At 48.1% G+C, this 22,092-nt stretch overlaps 1 protein-coding gene across 4 annotated transcripts in view; it reads right to left on the reverse strand.

Moving 5' to 3' along the window:
- The window catches only part of LHPP (phospholysine phosphohistidine inorganic pyrophosphate phosphatase), a 137,190-nt gene that overhangs the window by 93,606 nt on the left and 21,492 nt on the right, over positions 1–22,092 (reverse strand). For all 4 annotated transcript variants that reach the window (XM_073793822.1, XM_033842447.2, XM_033842448.2 and 1 more), the window contains exons 4-5: positions 15,778–15,841; positions 14,719–14,811 (exon numbers count right to left, since the gene is read on the reverse strand). In XM_073793822.1, coding sequence (XP_073649923.1) covers positions 14,719–14,811; positions 15,778–15,841 — 157 coding nt within the window. The remainder of the gene's footprint in view (positions 1–14,718; positions 14,812–15,777; positions 15,842–22,092) is intronic.

Here is a 22,092-nt window from a genome sequence, read left to right on the forward strand (position 1 = left end):
GGAGTCCCAGGAAGCAAGATGAGAGAAGGGGAGACAGAAGCAATATTTGAAGAAATAATGGCTGAAAAATTTCCAAAGTCAACAAAAATGACAAACCCGCAGCTCCGAGATCCCAATCAGTACCAAGCACAAGAAACATGAAGAAAAGTGTATCAAGGCACAACATAATCAAACTGCTCAAAGCCAGCGACAAGGAGAAAATCTTAAAAACAACTGGAGGAAAAAAAAAGACATGTACAGACAGAAACAAAGATAAGACATCAGATTTCTTCTTGAAAACATGCAAATGAGAAAACAGTGGAATACCACCTTGGTACTGAAAAGGGGGGAAATGCTTACCTAGGATTCTATATGCAGCAAAATTATCTTTCAGAGCAAAGATGAAATAAAGACATTTCCAGATATCTGAAGCTAAAAGACTTCATCACCAACAGATCCACACACAAGAAATGTAAAAGGAAGTTCTTTAGGCAAAAGGAAAATGGTACTTAAATAGAAATACGCATCTACACAAAACGGAATGGACAGCACCAGAAAGGGTGCCCATGGGCACAGGGTGACCTTTCTGCCGCTTCCCTCTGTTCTTCTGCTGGCCAACTCCTAACAGCCTGTCTGGACTCAGCTCAGGTGACCACCACCTTTCAACCCCCGGCTGGGTTTGGGGGGTCCCCAAAACATTCTGTGATTACCCCCTTGAATTGCATACACCTCCTGTGTTATAATGGTCCCTTCACTTATCTCTCTCCTCCAAAAACTGTGTGAGTTCCTTGAGGGCAGGCTCTGTGCTGATCCTGGAGCTCAGCTGATGACCAACATGAGTTTGTTGAGTGAATCGGTGCTCTGAAATAATGCATGGCTGTGCATGTCTGGAGACACTTAGGAGGTCCAGCCAATAGAACTGCTCAGTGTTTACCAACCAAAAGAGTGGGAGTGGGTGGCATAGTCCGCATCCGTGTTGCCAAAACTTTAGTCACCAGTGGGTGCCCATTCGACACATCAACCTGTATTAATATTACTGTTTAAATTGATTCGTAATCTTTACATAAATAAATGTGCTGCTTTTAAGAAAAAAGGAGCAGCCTCCCTGACTCAACTGCCACACTGATTAAAAGAAAAGCTTCAAAATATTTTCAGGAAACGATCCTGCTAGCGGAAGAAAAGTTTAATGCCTCAGATACCAAATGCATTCCAGACACGCTCCCAAGTCCGATCAGAAATGTCCTTGGTGGGAGGTCAGACAGGCCTGACAAACCGGGCTCCCGTAGCAGGGTGAGTGTCCTGATGTTGATGGGATAGAAGCTTTGAAACTGACAGTTATTCCACAACTTTCCTCTGGAATTCAGATGCTAGGTAGGGCTAACCAATGAATAAACCGAAACCAAGAAAACTAAAAATGGTGACCATGGACTTCCCGGGTAGTACAGTGGTTAAGAATCTGCCTGCCAATGCAGGGGACACGGGTTCGATCCCTGGTCTGGGAAGATCCCACATGCCACAGAGCAACTAAGCCTGTGCGCCACAACTAGTGAGCCTGTGCTCTACTGCCCACGTGCCCCAACTACTGAAGCCCGCACGCCTAGAGCCCATGCTCCGCAACAAGAGAAGCCACCACGATAAGAAGCCAACGCACAGCAACAAAGAGTAGCCCCTGCTTGCCACAACTAGAGAAAGCCCACGTGCAGCAACAAAGACCCCATGCAGCCAAAAAAGAATTAATTAATTTTTTTTAAAAAAAAAGTGATGACCGTGAAGCATTTGCAAACCAGGGGACTCTTACACATTGATTTGGACTCTGCCTGTGAGGAGAGGAGTCCAGATGGAATTTGCCTTCCAGCTCGGAGTGGGAGGGGTGGGAGGCAGTGAATCCAGAGGCAGGCCCTATGCGACCAGCAGAATGGACAGACTGAGCTCAAGTCGCAGACGCGGCCAGAGCAACTGGGCCTGAATCCCAGCTCTGCTATTTGCTAGCCCTGTGATCTTGTGATCCACTTCAGTCTGTAAAATGGATACAATTGGTGTGGTGTTTAAACAAAATCACGTAAGTTAAGCATCAAGGACAGTGCCTGGACGTAATAAGTTATCTGTACACGTTTAAAAGGAAAAAATATTAGGAAATGTTCTGTTGAGGAAACTCCTAATGTAACCCTATTGGAGACAGTCCACAGTCCTTACGACAGGGCTCCAGTGCCTCAGCTCCTTTGTATCAGGTCCTCTATAGGCCAGGCAGTGGGGACACAGTGAGTCAGAAACACAGTCTCCACCTTTGTGAAGCTCCCAGTGGAAGGCAGAAGACGGATGTTCATGAGGTGATTTCACAAACACAGAGCCAGGACCTGTGATAAAGCACAGGGAGGAAAAGTGCAGGAGGCTGTCAGGCCTAACCTTGTGGGGCTGGTGGTGGTCAGGGAAGCCTTCCTGGAGGAGGTGAGGTTTTGAGCTTGGATCTGAAGAGCAAGAGGGGTCAACCAGGTGAGGGGGTATAGGGGAAGGGGTGAGAGCCTTCTCCGAAGAAGACACCACATGTGTGCTAATCCTCTACCAGGACAGGCCACACACGAATTCCCAAAAGCACAGCCATTAAGCCTGAAGCACATGTCCTCGGAAACATCTCCCAAACAGGACTTCAAATAACGAGGAATAACGAGGAGCTTGTGGACGAGGACAAAGACTGAGCTGGTGCGGCCCCAGATGCCAGGGAGGTAGTTTCAGGTAAACACGAGGCTTTTCTAACAATCAGCATGGGCTGCCTCAGAGGTACCAGGCCCCTGCCACTTAATCATATTCCAGCAGAGGCCAAAGAGGCCTCCGTCAGAGAAGCTACTGGGGGACACTGGCCCCCGGGGGAGCTTGAGCAGGTGGCTGATGACCACCAGGGCTGAGAATTCTGCCAACTGCTGGGAGCCACCGGCCCTGAGAGACATACGAGGTACCTGAAATAAACTGCACTTTGTCCCAGTGAATATTCTAAACTTCATACTTCTCACTAATTTCCTCTGGTCTTTCCTCCACTAAACCCATGTTTCCCAATGTGTGTTATGCATACTGGTGATATGCTCTTTGATTTTAGGTAGAACAGGACATAACTTTTTTTAACATCTTCATCGGAGTATAATTGCTTTACACTGTTGTGTTAGTTTCTGCTGTATAACCAAGTGAACCAGCTATATATATACATATATCCTCATATCCCCTCCCTCTTGGGTCTCCCTCCCACCCTCCCTCTCCCTCCCCTCTAGGTGGTCACAAAGCACCGAGCTGATCTCCCCGTGTGATATAGCTGCTTCTCACTAGCTATCTATTTTACATTTGGTAGTATATATAAGGACATACTTTTTTTTTTTTTTTTTTGGCGGTACGCGGGCCTCTCACCGTTGTGGCCTCTCCCGTCGCGGAGCACAGGCTCCGGACGCGCAGGCTCAGCAGCCATGGCCCACGGGCCCAGCCGCTCCGTGGCATGTGGGATCCTCCCGGACCGGGGCACGAACCCGCGTCCCCTGCATCGGCAGGTGGACTCTCAACCACTGCGCCACCAGGGAAGCCCAAGGACATACATTCTTAATGTAATCCTTTGTATTTATTTTTAGAGTAATCTATTTACGGTGAGTGATTCTGGTCTTCCATTTATAGTAGAGATCGAAAGTTTTTTTAAAAATACATTTAAGTTTATAAAATGAATCAATTTAAAGAAACATTAAGTAAATAATAGTGCCAGGGGCAAGTACCCAGATATGGTAAGATTGGCATTTTTTTTCCTAGAGTGAGTGATGCTGGGGAAAACACTGCCAAATCCAAATGGGTTTAATTTTCGTGTCTACAGGCTCCCATGCAGCTGTGTGGAAATCATCAGTCACCCAAGAGAAAGAACCAGTGGCGACGCGTGATCCTTGAAGTGGGACCCGCCATGAGACTGCTGCACACACACGTGAGTCTAAGGGTATCTGCAAAGCCAGGGTCACCTGGGCAACCACACAGCTCACCTGGGAGGAGAGGGCTGGGGCAGGTGGGCACCTGGCTTAGGCAGCCGGACCAGCCACAAGCCCCAGTGTGAGGCCCTACTTTGCCCTTCTCGAAGAGTTGTCCTGACACTGTTAGGTCAGCCTCTAAACATCCACAGCATTCCAGCTTAGGACCCTGTCCACTGCTGCCAGGGGTTCCGGGGGCCAGCTTGCTAGAAGGTTCCTTGGAAATGAAACCGTCTCCTATGATTAAATGTCATGCCTGGCCTCTTCCATGCTCTGGGGAAAACAAAATTTTGTGCATGCACACTTGTGCATGAAGCAGAAATTCCTCCCCCCCTCAGAACAGAGGCTGCTGGGTCTGCCTGGGCGAGGACATTTTTCGGTGTGGCCCACGGAAGTGGAACCAGAGAAATCTGGGCCATCGGAGGAAGAACACCAGAAGCAGCAGCTATGGTTCTGCACGATAAGCCACTGGCCAAGCCCAGGCAGAGCCCGGAGCCGCGTGTGAGGGCAGGGGCAGGGTGCGGGGACCCGGTGGGTGTGCGGCCGCCCACCGCAGTGAAGCCTGTCTGGGCCAGCTTGTGGGCTCCGCATACCAAAACGCGTTCCAGCCCCTGGGGATTTCACAGATTTACTATCGGTGAAGGGCAATAACCACGAAAGGAGGAGCAATTATTGCCAAATCATTTAGGATTTAAAAAGTCACTGGCAAGAAGATAGAGGTCAAGAGGTGCGCTGTCAGGGGAAATAAAAAAACCCTACCTGTCAGGTCTGGGTTGCACTTCCTTTCTGACTGCAATATGGTTCAGGGAAGCTGGGGATGCACACCAAGAGGTCGGACTCCCACAGAACAGAGATCCAAGAGCCAGAGGCGGCACCAGAGCCCTTTAGGCAGGTTTTCTGGTTTGGGTTCAAAATGCAGATTCATTCATCCTTCTTAAATATTCGTCTGCCCGCCATGGTCTCCTCTTCGCCATCCTAGGTGCCAGGGGCAGAACCCATTCCAACGGGCGGCGACGTCTGGAACACAACTTCCAACGCCAAAGAGCTTTCCCAAGAAAGCCCACGTTTCACAAAATTTCTGATTATCCCCAGGGCTCTGCCAGGAGGAGCACTTCTGCCCCCATGGGGCAACGAACAGCAGGGCTGGTGGTGAAAGAGCAGTGGGCTTGGCCTGCACTTCAGCCCCGAGGGACAGACACCCCCACCTGGAGAGGCCTCGAGATGACACCTAGCATTGGGAAGAGCCCTAGACCCTCAGCCTGCAGGCTCAGAGCAACCGGGCCCCCTCCGACACCCAGAGGTGGCTCGTCACTAAGGAATTTCCCCCACCGTCTGACACATTCGTAAGGAATAATACCAACACAGCAAAACTCGAGGAAACTATTTTATAAAAAGTAAGAAACAATGGTGTTGGTGAGGATGTTGGAAAATGAGCACTTGCATATACAGCTGGTAAGGAAGCTGAATTGATACCGTGTTTCTGAAATAGAAACGAACACTGTGCATCGTGGCCTGACAACTATACCTCTAGGATTTCTAAGAAAATAATTTAAAATATACAAAAGGACATATACATACAAGGGTGTTCACGAGGGTTAATGTACAAGAGGGAAATTGGAAGTAATCTAAATGTCCAACAACAGGGGACTGGGGAAGCACATTACGGTAGCAAGGGGATGAAAGGCAGCCTCGGCTAAAGAACATTACGGTGGTCCCTACGACAGAATGCTCTGTAGCCACAAAAATTACTTTGTGGAGGTGCCTGAATTCACACAAAGGAAATGGTTCCCAATATTAAGCCGGGGCGGGGGGGAGGGGAACGGGAATTGGGTTTCAAATAGCAGATACGGGATTATCCAATTGTGCGTTAAAAATGTATATACACAGGGACTCCCCTGGTGATCCAGTGGATAAGACTCCGCGCTCCCAGTGTAGGGGGCTCGGGTTTGGTCCCTGGTCAGGGAACTAGATCCCACATGCCACAACCAAGAGCCCTCATGCCACAACTAAAAAGATCCTGCATGCCACAACTAAAGACCCTGCACGCAGAAACGAAGATCCCGCGTGCAGCGACTAAGACCCAGCACAGCCAAATAAATAAATAATTTTCTTTTTAAATGTACATATACAGGAATTCCCTGGCAGTCCAGTGGTTAGGACTTGGCGCTTTCACTGCTGAGCCTGGGTTCGATCCCTGGTCAGGGAACTAAGATCCCGCAAGTCGAGCAGTGCAACCGAAAAAAAAAAGTATATATAGACACCAACAAATCGGAAGGGCTAAGCATGACTTGTGTCATTGCAGGTTAGTGGAAGGATGAACATTTTTTTCCCTTGTACTTTCTGAACTTTATTCATCCTCTTAACAAACATGGGCTACTTCACAATCAGATTAAAAACTTGTGTTTTGAGGAGAAGAAAATAAAATCTACTAAAAAGGCTTTAGGGGAGGAAATATCTTAGGGAAAACTAAGACATGAGGCTCCAAAGCTCCCTTATGACCGAGACGGGGCACAAGGCAGCCCCAGAGCTGGCATTTCCTGGCAACCCCCACCCGTGGCTGGATGAGGCACCGCTCAGGTTCTCTCTGTCCCGGGGCTCACACCGTCCCAGCAAGTGGTCCCTGAATGGACACCCAAAGACCATGCACACCGCTGTGGGGAAGATGGGCCAGGCGGGGGGCCCAGCCCACGAAGGGGAGAAGACGGGCCTTCCACGCACAGACCTGAGGGGAAGGAGGTCCCCACGCCCCACCCACAAGGCCTCCCCGCCAAGGGTACAGACTGTCCCCATAACCCCGTAGCTATAATTAATGCCCTGAGAACCAGGGAGCAAAATGATGGGGCAAAGTCCATGTTTTATGCCCGGCCCTCTTTGGATAAGCCCACAAACCTCGCCCCCTTTTTTGATAGGCTGTCCTGAGAGTCCTCACCTTCACCACCCAAGATCTTGCTTAACTTTACTTTCTATATTCTGCCAACAAGACAGATTTTAATGTTTTTCACAACAGAAAATGATATTGCACTGCTAAATATGCCTTTTCTAACCTAAGCATTCTGCTGTGTTGCTGGCCTCTCCTTGAGAACTGGGGAGCAGCAGAGACCTGGAGGGGGCTGGGTCCTGGCCTCACCCCACCGCGGCAGAGTAATCCTGGCTTCAACAGCAGACGTTCCTGTGACTACTCCTCAGTGCCCTGGTTCTCAACTGGGGGCGATTTTGCTCCCCTGGGACATTTGGCAACGTCTGGGGACATCTGTGGTTTCACAGCTGGGGGAGGAGGGCAGTACCCCCCGCCACAAATAATGATCTGACCCCAAAATGTCAGTAGTGCCGAGGCAGAGAAATCCTTAACCTTAACCTTAAGACGGGAATGAAAGTACCTACGACAGCGGATTGGAGTAAGGATTTCACGAAGTAAATGGGTATGTGACAGATCCTGGGTGTGCCCAGCACAAGTGCTCAAAGTATTCAAGGTCCTTCCTCTCCAAGCCTCGGGTTCCCCATCTGTGAAATGGGCACCCCCAGCTTCCAGGCTGCCTGCACACTGGCTTCTGGTGCTGACTAAGCACTCTGGTCTGAACAGACCCAATTTCCACTAAACCTGCACAATTCGCAACTGATGGAATTTCTTATGATTATGGAAAACTGCCAAAACCTTCACATCATTCGGGCTTTAGTATGAAGCTATAAAACCACCCACTGATTCAGAAGCCTTAAACCATGAGAATTAGGTATTTCTTGAAGTAGCCTTTAAGGTATGTTATTCTTTGCCTTATTACTGAATCCTGGAAAGGGCCTGGTTACCGCTAAGAGGTTTGAATTTCCAATCTATTAGAGTAATACCAGCAATCTGTTATTTCTAGGCTATTGAGGAAAGGTTAAAATGAAAATTGGATTTGGGGAGTTATATCCATTCTGAGCGCAAGTGGAAAACTCCTCAGCAGCAAGAAGCAAGTCTGGATCTGGGAAGAAGCAGTTATCGAGGGAAATGACTGGTGATAACTTTATTGATTAAAGCAGCTTGAAAATTTTAAGGTTTGCCACAGCCCGGCACTTCAGCAGCAAGACAGCCCCTCAAAGCCATTTTTCATTAAAAAGAGAGAAGCAGGAGCTGAGAATTACTACCTTGTGCATAAGACACAGTTCGTTCAAAATGGCCTTATTTTGAAATACTGCTTTAAAATGTCTACACATCCCGAGGCTCAAGCAGTATTTCAAAACGTTCTAAATTAACATTTTAGAAAAACGGTGAGGTGGGGTGTTAAGAACATGCAGCCACCGCTCAACTGTGTGTCAAGAGGGGAGACAGACGCAGCATGATAATGTGGCAGGTAAATAAGATTCAGCTCTGCCACGTGGGCTCAGAGCCGCCAGAGAAAACAATTCCTTAGGGACCCAGGGCCGCAGATGCTCGCGATGCCTGGACAGCACAGGCACCCCAGCCTCAGCAGACACGCCAGGAATCCAAGCTCCTAACCCGCCACCCCAGACTGCACGGCCCGGCATCCGCCAAATGAGAAGCCCGATCAACCTGACCCCCAGAAGGGCCTCAGCTCCTCTTTGGGGTGTGGGGAACGCAGTTTCTCATTCAGAATGTAAAAGACACTGACCGTGAAAGTAACTGGAAAACACCAAACAAATAAACAAACAAACAAAAGGGGGGGAGGGGATTAACCAAGGTCAACTCTACAAAGACAACCAAAGATAACGTCTTAATATTCAGTTCCTCTGGTCTTAATTTCTAGGCAGTGACAGCTTTTTGTTTTGTTGATTGGGGACGGCAGGGGGTTGGGGGCGGTCACGGGAGATGGTTGTGACCACAGTGCTTACGTAATTCTAAATACTCAGATTTTTAACTCAGATTACAACAGTGACATTCCTCCCACTCTATAACAAGTGATCTTAAGAATTTACTCTCTCAGGGACTTCCCTGGCGGTCCAGTGGCTAAGACTTCGCCTTCCAATGAAGGGAGTGCAGGTTCGATCCCTGGTCGGGGAGCTAAGATCCCACATGCCTTGCGGCCAAAAAACCAACATATAAAACAGAAGCAATACTGTAACAAGTTCAATAAAGACTTCAAGAATGGTCCACATCAAAAAAAAATCTTTGAAAAAAAAAAGAATTTGCTCTCGCAAATTCACCCTGTAAGTAGGATACAAATGTATACATAGTTGGTCATATTTAAAAAATGCAAAGATAAGCCATAATATTTATAAAAATGGCTACGATGAGAGATGGGTGGGAAGACAATAGAAGGAAAAGGACAGGAGCCAGACTTCCTTGAATGTATCTTGTTCCGTGGATTTAATTTCGGAACTACGTGAATTTTTACATAACTATGGAACAAGTTTAAATGTTGAAAAACCAACTCCTTAAAAATTGGAAGTACAGTGACTTCAAGGAGGGTCCTGTTGGTGACACGCTTACCCAGCAGAATAATGGTAGCTTTAAAAAACAGTAATTTGGCTGTAAATCTCTAGAGGGATATATTCTAAGCCAAAAAAGAACTGTCGGAAAAAGAAATCTTAAACAGCACCGGTAATCAGCCTCATCACATTCAGGAATCAGCAGCCACAGTGATGCTGTGTCTCACAGTCCAGTCCACGGCAATCACAACCCTGCCCCAGCCTTGGTGGCGCTGATAGAACTGGTGGTGGCACCCACTCTTTTGTGCCTGGCTTCTCCCACACAGCATAAGGTTTTTGAGATTCAAGACTCTTGTGTGTATTATGGGCTAAAACAAATGATTATGTCGGTATTCTCGTAAGCCAGGATTTCTGACACGGCAAAAAGGAAATACAGACACAAGATGGGTGATCCAGTAAAAACCCACAGGCCTAAGTCTGGATCAGAAATTTCAGTATGAACTCATTATGCACTTCATCTTTTTTTTTTTTGCAGTACGCGGGCCTCTCACTGGTGTGGCCCCTCCCGTTGCGGAGCGCAGGCTCCGGACGCGCAGGCTCAGCGGCCATGGCTCACGGGCCCAGCTGTTCCACGGCATTGGTATCTTCCCGGACCGGGGCACGAACCCGCGTCCCCTGCATCGGCAGGCGGACTCTCAACCACTGCGCCACCAGGGAAGCCCTGCACTTCATCTTTAAAGATACATATTTTTTCAACCCTTGTAGACTAAGTCTTGGAAATGATGACCAACCCAATAACAGTAAGAATGGTTAATATCCCGACTATGGTTTCTGAATACGATTTTCCACTAAGGGTAAGCATGGCTCCTTGGAAGGATGGCAGACTCTAGGCCTTGGGCAGGAAGTGTGCAGGGCAGGTGTTATCCTGTCATAACAGGAGTAAAGCCCCTCAGGGACCTCTGGGGTCAGGACAACAGGACTCAGAGGGCAGCTGGAAGAGGCTCCCACTGGTCAAAGATGCAGTACTTTGAACACGAATAACTGCGATGGATGGAACACGTCAAACATGCTTTTGTCTATTTATAGTCATGTATGTCGTTTTAAACCTCCAAGGTATTGGGAGGGTGTTAGAGAATCAATCAGCTGAAAACTAATAAATAGCAAGAAAGAAATAGGCATTTATCTGTAGTTTCCTATATGAACTGTACTTCAGGGGAACGCATAGTTCGTGGGGCGTTTTCCTATACAGAGGTAATCCAGAGAAGAAATGGAGAAGGAATGACAGAATTCCAATATCACCATTTTGCAGCCCTTAATGAATGAATGGGGTTAACGCACCAATCACCAATGGCTGCTAACGCCACCGAAGGAGACACCCAGACATTCTGAACCTCCTAAGGGAGGCCACAACACAACCCAGAAAGCAGTCATCAAAAAAACTGAAACAGATTCTGCCTAAGCTTCTAGATCTAACTATCAACATTCAGGAAGCAGGGAGAACAGGGGAGCATGAGACAGGACACCACTGAGGCGCGATCAACAAAATCCTGACAGTGGGAAACTCTACAGGACAAACAAGCCAGCTTCTTCTTCATAAAGCTGCAAGGAGTACCAAAGGGAGATGGGGGTGGGGTCGGCGCGGGTGGGTGGGAATGGATAGATTAGAAAACACTTAAGAATCACACCGGCCAATCACAATGCGAGGACCTCATATGGATTCTGATTCAAAGAAACTGCAAGCGACGACGTAAGCACTTGTAAGACAATCAGGGAAATGTGAATAATGGCTGGATATTTGATGATATTAAGGAATTATTGTTAGTATTACTGAGTTGTGATAATGGCATCATCCATGTTTTTAAAAAGAATTCCTATCTTTTAGAGACACTTAGAAATACTTACAGATGAAATGATATGATTTCTGGGAGATGATTGAAAATAATCTAGGGGAGAGGAGCAGGTGGGAGTACAGATTAAACAAGGGGTTATTAATCTTCAAAGTGGTCCCAATGGCCAAATAGGGGACAATCTGGGCAACAAAGTAACAACAGGAATGGATTGCGACTCGTGGAATAAAACAAATATCCTTAAGTACATGTTGGAATAAATAAAAAAGTAAATGGGAGAAAAAGGAAAGCTCTCTCTTACAGTAAATGCTAATCAATAAATATAGAGGGAACAATGGAAGTAGAAAACCGCCATTTGGCACCATGGTGACAACTGTTGCAGGTAAGAGGATGCTGCAATTAGGAGGGGAAAAGAATGTCAGGAGAGAGAATATTTACACAGTGTCCAAGTATTCCCCCATAAGATACTTATTAGTCACAAAGGGACAACAGTAACTCTGCAGTGCAGAAATGGGAACCTCCGACAGGCATCAAAGTGACCACAGCCTATGATGCGCAGAGCGCCCGCACATGCCTCCTGATGGGACACACCAGAGGGCACGGCACTGTCTGTGAAATGTATAACCAGAATTACATATGCCAGAAATGCATAACCTGAAATTAAATCATGAGGGAACATCAGGGACATTCTACGAAAGAACTGGCTAGTACTCTTGAAAACTGCCACAGTCCTAAAAGACAAAGACAGACTGAGGAACTGCTCAGAATAAAGGGTGCTAGGGGGCGTGACACCAAATATAACGTGTCCAAAAACAGAGGGTCCCTGGGCTAGTCAACATCTGCATCAAGGCTAACTTCCTGAGTTTATAATTGTCCTGTGGTTGTTACATAAGATGTTAGCCTTTGGGGAAGCTGCAGTAAGGACACAGGGGAATTCTCTGTACTATTTTTGCAACCTCTTTGTACGTGGGAAATTGCTTCAGAAGGAACAGTTAAAAACAATTTTTAAAAGTGCTTATTAGTTGATAATTACTGAAGCTCAGTGATGGGTACCTGGGGGCTTATGAGGTTACTCTCGCAATTTGCACAGATATTTGAAATGTTCCATGATAAAAATGTTAAAAAGAGAGGTTTAAAACACAAAACAACCTTATCTGGATTTGATTTTTTTTTTAAATCTACATAAAAGACATTTCTGAGACAGCCAGGAAAATTTAAATATGGACTGGTATTACATAATACTAAGGAATTACTATTGATTTTGTTAGGTAGAGTTTTTTTGGTTTGGTTTTCTTTTCCAATGTGATAAAACAACATAAAATTGACCAATGGAACCATTTTGAAGTATACAGATCAGTGGCATTAAGTACATTCACAATGTTGTACAACCATCACCACCAGCGAGTTCCAGGCATTTTTTATCAACCCAGAAGGAGACCTCGTACCCACGGGCAGTCACCCCCCATCCCCCACACTCCCAGCCCCTGGCAACCTCTAATCTATTTCATGTCTCTGTGGACTTGCCTATTCTGGACATCTCATATAAATGTTAAATATATAAAACGTGACCTTTTGTGACTGGCTTCTTTCACTTACCATAATGTTTTCAAGGTTCATACACATGGTAGGATCTATCAGTATTTCATTCTTTTTATAGCTGAAATATTCCACGGTGACAATAAACCACATTTTGTTCACCCATTCATTTGTTGATGAACATCTGCATTATTTCCACCTTTTGGCTATTGTGAATAGTGCTGCTATGAACATGCGCGTGTAAGTTTTGTTTGAACACCCGTTTTCAATTCTTTTGGATATACACCTAGGAGCGGAATTGCTGGGTCATACGATAATTCTACATTTAATTATCACGGAACTGTTTTCCATACTGGCTGTTTTTCATAGTGGGTGCTCCACTTTACATTCCTACCAGTATTCCTGTATGAGGGTTCCAGTTTCTCCACATCCCTGCCAATGCTTGTTATTTTCCTTTTTTCTTTTAAAATTATCATGGCCATCCAAGTGGGTGTGAGGTGGGATCTCACTGTGGTTTTGATTTGCATTTCCTGAATGAGTGATGATGCTGAACAGCTTTTTTGCATGTGTGTGGGTTTTTTTGCCATGGTTAGGTGTCTTAATGCATTGTCAAAAATGCATTAATATGGGCTTCCCTGGTGGCGCAGTGGTTGAGAGTACGCCTGCCGATGCAGGGGACACGGGTTCGTGCCCCAGTCCGGGAAGATCCCACATGCCGCGGAGCGGCTGGGCCCGTGAGCCATGGCTGCTGAGCCTGCGCACCCGGAGCCTGTGCTCCGCAACGGGAGAGGCCACAACAGTGAGAGGCCCGCGTACCACAAAAAAACCCAAAAACAAAAAACAAAGAATGGGATTTGCTTTAAAATACAACAGAAAAAAAAAAAGTAAATTTTTAAAGAGAAAGAAATGGGATAGAAGAAGGGAATGTGACAAAATCTTTTAATTGTTGAATCTGGGTGATGAATATATGAGGAGAATCACTGTTTTGTTGTCTCTGCTTTTGTATATATTTGAAATTTGTCACAATAAAACAAATTTTTTAAATTGTCACTGTGAAATGAAGTCATGAAAACCAAGTTATTTATTCCTGTAGTCTTCACTCATTCAAAACACAGGCCTCTCCTCTCTACCAGCTTCACCCGACATTGTCTAGGTGTTTCCTGGGGACCCCCGAGAACTGTATTTTCTGACATCTGTGAATCTCAGGGGAGGTTTGGGCGCAGAGGTTCCAGACTTCCATGGCTTTGTGCTGTCTTTCTCTAAGCATCGTGAGAGACCAGTGCTCTAGACTGGAACACACATGGGAAGTTCCGGTCCAAGAGTAAGGGAGCAGCATGGTGATCCTGGGGGCACCAGCCTCACCACAGGATGCTGACACTGTCCCCTGGTGCCGTGTCCAAAACAGACAGCAGGACAGCCCTGACCGCCGGCAGACACGTGCCCACTGTTTCTTCAACAGTGCCATCAGGAACCCACCGGCCGGAGGGGACCGACTCACTCTACCTGGGAAGGGGAGGTGGGAGGATGGGCACTGGGGACACTAAAACCATAACTGCCTTTTTTCCTTTTAAGATGTATGTTTGGAAGGCAACCTGTCTCAAAAACAGTTATAATGTAAAGGTGGCCAGATGCATGATTTTACTCCAACATGTTCTTTTCATCTTGCTGTGCAATGTCTTTCCATGAAATATTTTTAATATATTGATAGGACTTGTCAATCCTTACCCTTCCAGAGAAGAAACAAAAGTGGCTTGAAAAGAGCCACAGGCATTTCTTTTTCTCACTCTTATACTGATACTAACTAACCAGGTGGAAAACATTCAATGGGCCTCCTTTGCTGTCTTCTTCCCTCTTTCCAGTCAGATCAGCTCTCATGGGGGGCGACAGGGAACCTTCGCAGGCTGCCTGAGCCCTCAAACCCATCTCCGGGGCCGAGGCCGCCCCGGGAGCACTCTGGGCCTCCCTCAATAGCTGCCCCCACACACGTGCTTCAGGACCCGCTGGCTTACCTGGTGGGCTTCCACCCTCATCTCCCGCAGAGCAGACTTGAAAAACTCAGGGGAAGGTTTCCCCACCACCTCAGCTTCGATACCACAGGCATACTGGGGAAAGACAGAAGGACATGGCATGGGTTTGGGAGCAAGTACAGGTGAACACCCGCTCTGCAGTGAAATCCTCCCTCCGGGGAATCAAGGAGAGATGCCCCAAATGTGCACCTGCAGGCCAGGGACCTCCAAGTGGCAAGACACATGGGCCGAGAGGCGCACCTCGTAGGCAAGTGTCACAACTCCACATCGGGCTGCCCGGGATGCTGGGGGCACCCACCACCAGGCACCCTGCCACCTGCCCCAGTGCTGGACCTCAGCAGGAGGCGGTCCACAGCAGGCCACCCCGACAGTGCTCTCATCTGCATTCTTGCTTCTCCTCCCTTCCCTTCTCCCCCGACCACCCCCAGCTCTGTCATAGGCCCTCCAGGGGAAAAGGTCCAGGGCCCCATCCGCCAGCCTGTCCGTCCCTCCCACCTGAGTGCGAGTAGGCAGGGACCAATGTAGCGGTGGGTACGGGACATGACATGGGCTGACCTGGGCCAGGAGCCCGGGCTGGGGCAGCTGGCTAGGCGTGAGTCAGAGCGGGAGCCCCATCTGAGCCCAGACTTGGAAACTGGAGGAGGGAACTGGGAAGGAGTCTAATCAGGACACATCAAGCTCAGGGTGCTGCAGAGGAGGGTCAGGAATGAGGCAGGTTCACACACACCCAGAAGCCAAGAATCCGAGAGGAGAGCTACGGAGCATGCTGGGAGGGCCAGCAGGGTCAGCGGCAGGCGGTACGGGCTGTGGGGAGGAGAGGGAGAGACTGGGGGGCAGAGTGATGACCAGGGCAGCCGAGAGGCCAAGCTCCAGAGGAGGGGGAGAGCCGGGCTTGGAGCCTCAAATGGGGTGGCGGGGGGTGAGCTGGAAAACATAGAAGGCACTCAGAACACTGAGCACACCCTCTTCTCCAGAAAGGCCAGAAACATCCCCAAGGGCCCTGAGACGTGAAGAGGGCTCGGGCAGACCCAGGGCAGGTACCTCAAGCGCCTTCATGTAGGGACCAACGTCCAGCATCAGGCCAGAGGTCTCCTTGTAGTAGCGTCTAGAAAAGAGCAGAAGGGGACGAGGGGAGCTGAGCCCAGGGGCCTGGGAAGTGCCAAGAGAAACTGCCCTGTCCCGGTTCTGCCAGCTCCAGAGAGCTGAGTCACCAGCCGGGGTCAGTCCAGACGCCACGCTGAGAATGACCGACGGAGGTCAGCTCGACACAGCCCAGTGGTGGCCACCATGCCTGGACGAGAGGGGGAGAGACGGTGAGTCAGCAACTCTCAGTCAGAATGGCCCCCTGCTGCCAGCCTCGTGGGGACCCCGCCACAGTGGGGGACCCCAGGGGCAGCTGGATCCAGTTGCTAACACAGAGAAACACAAGCGACCTGTGTTCTCGAAAGGACAGCTGGTCCACAGAGCATGTGGTGAACCCCTAATTGCTAATAATTAACCCTAATTGCCGCCTGGAGAAGAAAACTCCATTAGTTCCACAGCACCCTGCCGCATCTCCTAGTAGCTGGGGGTCAGGAGAGGTGCCAGGTCTTACAGGCGCCAGATGCTTTTAGGAGAAGACAACTATTTGTTCCCCGTCTCACTGGGGCCAAGACGGCTTGGCTCACAGCAGGGCCTCCCAAGACGGTTTCACATCTTCCCTCCTGTGAGCGCTGTGCTGAGGCCCAGCTGCCACTGCCTGGCCACCCAAGGCCACACGCAGATCCCTTGGGACACACGGTGACCAAGCCCAGTTCTCTCTGAGCAAAGCCATTCGATTATAAAGTGAGAAGGTAGTTGACTCTGTGCTGCTCTGAAGACAGGGTTAATGGAAACCCAGGACTGTCACCATGTTTTCAGACCCGTCACATCAGTTACCCTTCTCCCTCCCCTCAACCTTCGAATTTGGGAGACATTAAATAACACGTATGTGACCTAAATGTCCACAGACATGAATGGATTAAAAAGATGTGATATATATACACACACACATATATATATATGTACACACACAAACACAAAAGGAGTACTACTCAGCCATAAAAAGAGAAACAATGCCACATCTGCAGCAACATGGAGGGACCTAGAGACTATCATACCAAGTGAAGGAAGTCAGACAGAGAAAGACAAATATCATATGATACCACTTATATGTGGAATCTAAAAAAATGATACAAATAAACAACATGTATGTGGAAAAGCAAAGAGAAGGCTAGTGAAGCATGCTGACCTCAGGGTTTCAAATCCTCTTTCCACTTCTTTTTAACTGTGGGACTTCGGGTTGCTTAAGCCCTCTGGGCCTCGGTTTTCTAATCTGTAAAACGGGCAAAAAGAAACTCCAGTACCTACCCTTATGGGTTGCTGTGAGGCTTGAGCAAAATAATGCAGGCGAAGTTCCTAACACGATGCCTGGCACGCAGAAACCGCTCCAAAAATATTAGAGAACACTGTTATAAATAACTGCTCACCCAGACTGAGATGGGTAATAGGATATGAGCTGGGGGGACTTCCCTGGTGGCACAGTGGTTAAGAATCCGCCTGCCAATGCAGCGGAGATGGGTTCCATCCCTGGTCCGGGAAGATCCCACATGCCACGGAGCAACTAAGCCCGTGTGCCACAACTTCTGAAGCCCACACACCTAGAACACATGCTCCACAACGAGAGAAGCCACCGCAATGAGGAGCTCACACACCGCAACGAAAAGTAGCCCCTACTCGCCACAACTAGAGAAAGCCGGGACACAGCAACGAAGACCCAACGCAGCCAAAAATAATAAATAAATGAATAATAAATAAATTTTTTTAAAAAGGAGATATGAGCTGGAGAAGAAAGGATGAACACAGGACTTTCCAGTTTGTGGGGGCTGAAGCCTGCTGTGTGACTACTGGAAATGGTAGCACAGCTCGGGAGTTGCCCCAGGGCTGTGCCTTTCCTCCAGCTCTGCAGCTCCCAGGGATTCTGCCTGTCCCTCTCTGCCCCACCTGAGGCCTCCAAGGCTGCAGGAGCCTTGCTGCCCGCAGCGTTCACCTGGTGCTCAGGTGGGACTAGCGCTCTCCCACTCCGCATCCTCCACTGCCCACCTTGGAAGCTTCCGTCTGGACGCAGGCTGGGCTGCAGGGCTGTAGCCAAACCCTTGACCTTGGCAAGAGCTGGTCCCCTGCTACTCACTCCTGTCGGGTGGATTAGAGCCTGGAGCCCGATTGTTGACGCCAAGGGGGCATCTCCCATCACGACAGGACTCGGTCTCCAAGTGAGCCTGGGCCTCTCGGCCGGGGTCCGAGGCTCTGTGCTCTTGGGGCCGTGCCACGAGGATGTGGGATACTGAGCGTGCAGGCTCAGTAGCTGTGGCGCGTGGGCTCCAGAGCTCAGCTCAGGCTCGGTAGTTGTGGCTCACGGGCTTAGTTGCTCCGCGGCATGTGGGATCTTCCCGGATCAGGGCTCGAACCCGTGTCTCCGGCATTGGCAGGCAGATTCTTAACCACTGCGCCACCGGGGAAGCCCTGGCCTTGTTTTTATAGTGCCCAGAATTTGTCTTTATTTCTTCTTCATCCAGGAAAACAAAAAGGCACCTTGAAGGCCATCTGTTAGCTGAAAACATTTTTAGAGATACAGTAAATACTAGCACCTAAGTTAACTTTTTTTTTTTTAATCATAAAGGCCCAGGTTATTCCCGAAACACAAGAGATCTGATATATTTATCTTTTGTTACTGGCATAATAAAAGCAACAGCAGGTCTGGTGAGAACCTGAGTGTTCTGGCCACAAAGAAGAAACTGTGGATTCTGGAAGGACAGGGAAAAGCCGGAGAGAAGCAGTCAGATAGATTTTATGCTTTATTTCTTCTGCCCTTCCGATTATTCAGCACAAAGTCCCTTCAAAATGACCACTTGACCTTTCCCACAAGAGCCATTAACCTTCCATAGGCTGTCGCGTAAACAGCTTAATTTTCTGAGGGCAGCATGACAGAAGAAATTACAAAGGCAATTCCCACTCTCGGTCCAAACAGATGCCAAATGTAAATCACACCGTTTCTAGGAGGAGGACACTCTGCCCCAGTGCCCCCGCCACCCTGCCTCCCTGGGGACTCCGCACAGCCCCACTCCAGTGGAGGACAGCCCCTCACCATCAATGACCCCCACGTGGATGCGACAGCAGCTCTTCATGGTTCCTTGGGCTGTCCCAGGAAGCTATGACCTAGGCCCAGAAGCTGTTGGTCCCTTTCTCTGATTTTTGAGTACCCAACCCATAGCCTAAGCCAGAGTCCCCAGCAGCTAGAGACCCCACTAATTGCTTATTTGGAAAACAAACACTTGCCTACTGCTGAATGTGTTACAGAATTACAAAGCTAAAAGAAACTGATCTCTTTTTTTTTTTCGTTTTCAACAACATACCTATTTTGACTACTACCCCTTATCTGGAATAGTAACTTTTAATAATTAGAGACAATTTTAAAGAAAAAAATTTTAACATAAATGAGTTAAACAGAGTTTCTTTTTTTTTTTTTTTGGCCCCACCGTGTGGCATGCAGGATCTTAGCTCCCCGACCAGAGACCGAACCTGTGCCTGCTGTGTTGGGAGCATGGAGTCTTAACCACTGGACCACCAGGGAAGTCACTAAAACAGATCTTCTTAATTGTGTTGTTCTTTAGTGAGGGGCTGGTAACTTCAGGGATGCCTACAGGACCAAGCCAGGAGCGTAAAAGAATTAAGCAGGCCAGGTTCTGTGGTTTGCAATGAACCAAACTGAAGAAGGTAAGGTTTGGAAGGGACTGTGACAGTTCATTTTATGTCAACTTCGCTGGGCCAAGCTCCCCAGATATTTGGTCTAACAGTATTCTGGATGCTTCTGTGAAGATGTCTCTTGGGTGAGATTAACATTTAAATCAGTGGACCTGAGTAAAGCAGATTGCCCTCCAGAGCGTGGTGGGCTTCGTTCAGTCAGCTGAAGGCACAACCAGAACGAAGTCTGAGCTCTGAGCAAGAAGGAACCTGCCAGCAGACAGCCTGGCATTCAGACTGCAACTCTCCCCTGCATCTCCAGGCTGTGGCCTATGCTGCAGATTCTGGACATACCTAGACTCCACAATCAACTTCTCTTTACATACACATCTTCCTCAACTTACCGTGGGGTTACGTCCTGATAAACCCATCATAAGTTGAAAATATTGTAAGTCAAAAATGCATTTAGGGCTTCCCCGGTGGCGCAGTGGTTGACAGTCTGCCTGCTGATGCAGGGGACACGGGTTCGTGCCCCGGTCCGGGAAGATCCCACATGCCGTGGAGCGGCTGGGCCCGTAAGCCATGGCCGCTGAGCCTGCGCGTCCGTAGCCTATGCTCCGCAACGGGAGAGGCCACAACAGTGAGAGGCCTGCATACCACACACACAAAAAATAAATAAAATAAAATAAAATAAAAATGCATTTAATAAGCCCAACCTACCAAATACTATAGCTTAGCCCAGCCTACCTTAGCCTACAGCTGGGCAGCAGCATCTAATACAAAGTCTATTTTATAATAAAGCATTGAATATCTCATGTATTTTATTGAATACTGTACTGAAAAAGAAAAACAGAATGGCGATCTGGGTACAGAATGGTCGTAAAGTGTATCCGTTGTTTACCCTCGTGGTCGAGTGGCTGCCTGGGACCTGCCACTTGCTGCTACTGCCCAGCATCGTAAGAGAGCATCATATTGCATACGGGAAAAGATCAAAATTCAAAATTCGAAGTCTGATTTTTACTGAACGTGCGTAGCTTTCACACCATCACAAAGTCGAAAAATCATAATCTGAATCATCGCTAAGTCAGGGACTGTCTGTATATACGTCTCCACATCCTGTTGCTTTTGTTTCTCTGGAGAGCACTGACTAATACAGGACACATTTTATTTTCATCATAAACGCACTAGAATATTTGTAGCTCCGAAAAGAAGTATATCCTCTCTTCTCTTTCTTTAAATCTTTCATTTGCCTATTTTGAAAGAGACATAGCCATGAAAAGATATTTCTCTACTATGAGAAAAACAACAGTTGGTACAAGATGAACGGCAACCAACTCTGAAACTTGGAGAAGGGGCAGGAGGACATGGTCAGGTCCGTGGTGCACCGGAACTCACGGACCAGTGGCTCCAGCCAAGCTGTGGTGCTCTCGGGAATGGGGGGCCAGGACTGCCAGATCTTCTGATTTCTCAAAAGGATCCAGACATCTGGTTATTTTACGTAAAATCTCCCAATTTTTAAAACATCCTCAAAAAAATGTAAGATCCTGTGTGGACCAAATGTCTGCTCTTGAATGTAGCCTAGAGGCGACAGAGCACAGGCTCTGGGGGGCACTCCTGGCCATCCTGGCACTTACAGATGGGGGGACCATGGCTTACTTCACCTCCCTATGCCTCAATAGGCCCATCTGTAAAATGGCAATGACACTGCCTACAGCTCAGCGTTGTGGTCAGAATTAAACATGGAACTACATAAAGTGCTTAGCAATGGCTGGCGGCCAGATAAAAAGCCCCCTGGTGTCACCTGGAATAGCTGCCCTGCTCAGCAGGCAGAGGAAGGAAGTTCCCAATCACCAGAAGCACCTAAGCTGAGAAAGGCTCCCCCAGAGACGGCCACAGAATTCCTGCCCCGCACGAGAAGCTGGGATAGAGCTCCACAGCATCCTCGTGGTTCTAAAATCCTAGTGTTGCTTCCACTGAGGACAGAATAAATCTGCACAGCTTTCTGGAAAGCAGCTTGGCAACATACATTAAGAAGCTCAAAAATACATATCATCTGAAATGCACAAAGATACCGATCACAGCCTTACTTTGGTAGAAAACTAGAAACAACACAAATGTCCATTAGCAGGCGTTGGTTACAATAACTATAGGAGAGTTATTTTTTTAAAAATAACTGTAGGGGCTTCCCTGGTGGCGCAGTGGTTGAGAGTCCGCCTGCTGATGCGGGGGACATGGGATCGTGCCCCGGTTCGTGCCCCAGTCCGGGAGGATCCCACGTGCCGTGGAGCAGCTGGGCCCGTGAGCCATGGCCACTGAGCCTGCGCGTCCGGAGCCTGTGCTCCGCAATGGGAGAGGCCACAGCAGTGAGAGGCCCGCGTACCGCAAAAAAAAAAAAAAAAAAAAAAAAAAAAACTGTAAAAACAATTGATAGGAATAACCTCACCACAGAGACATCTACTTATTGTATGGAAAGTGGTTCACAAAATGTTTGGTGAACAACTAAAAATGGGTGACAGAAGTAGGTCAAGTTTGACACTGATGTAAATACACGCATGTGTAATGATCTCTCTGCACAGGAAACCACTTGGAAGGACGTAT

This window comes from Tursiops truncatus, chromosome 16 (genome assembly GCF_011762595.2).
Source record: "Tursiops truncatus isolate mTurTru1 chromosome 16, mTurTru1.mat.Y, whole genome shotgun sequence".
NCBI lineage: Eukaryota > Metazoa > Chordata > Mammalia > Artiodactyla > Delphinidae > Tursiops > Tursiops truncatus.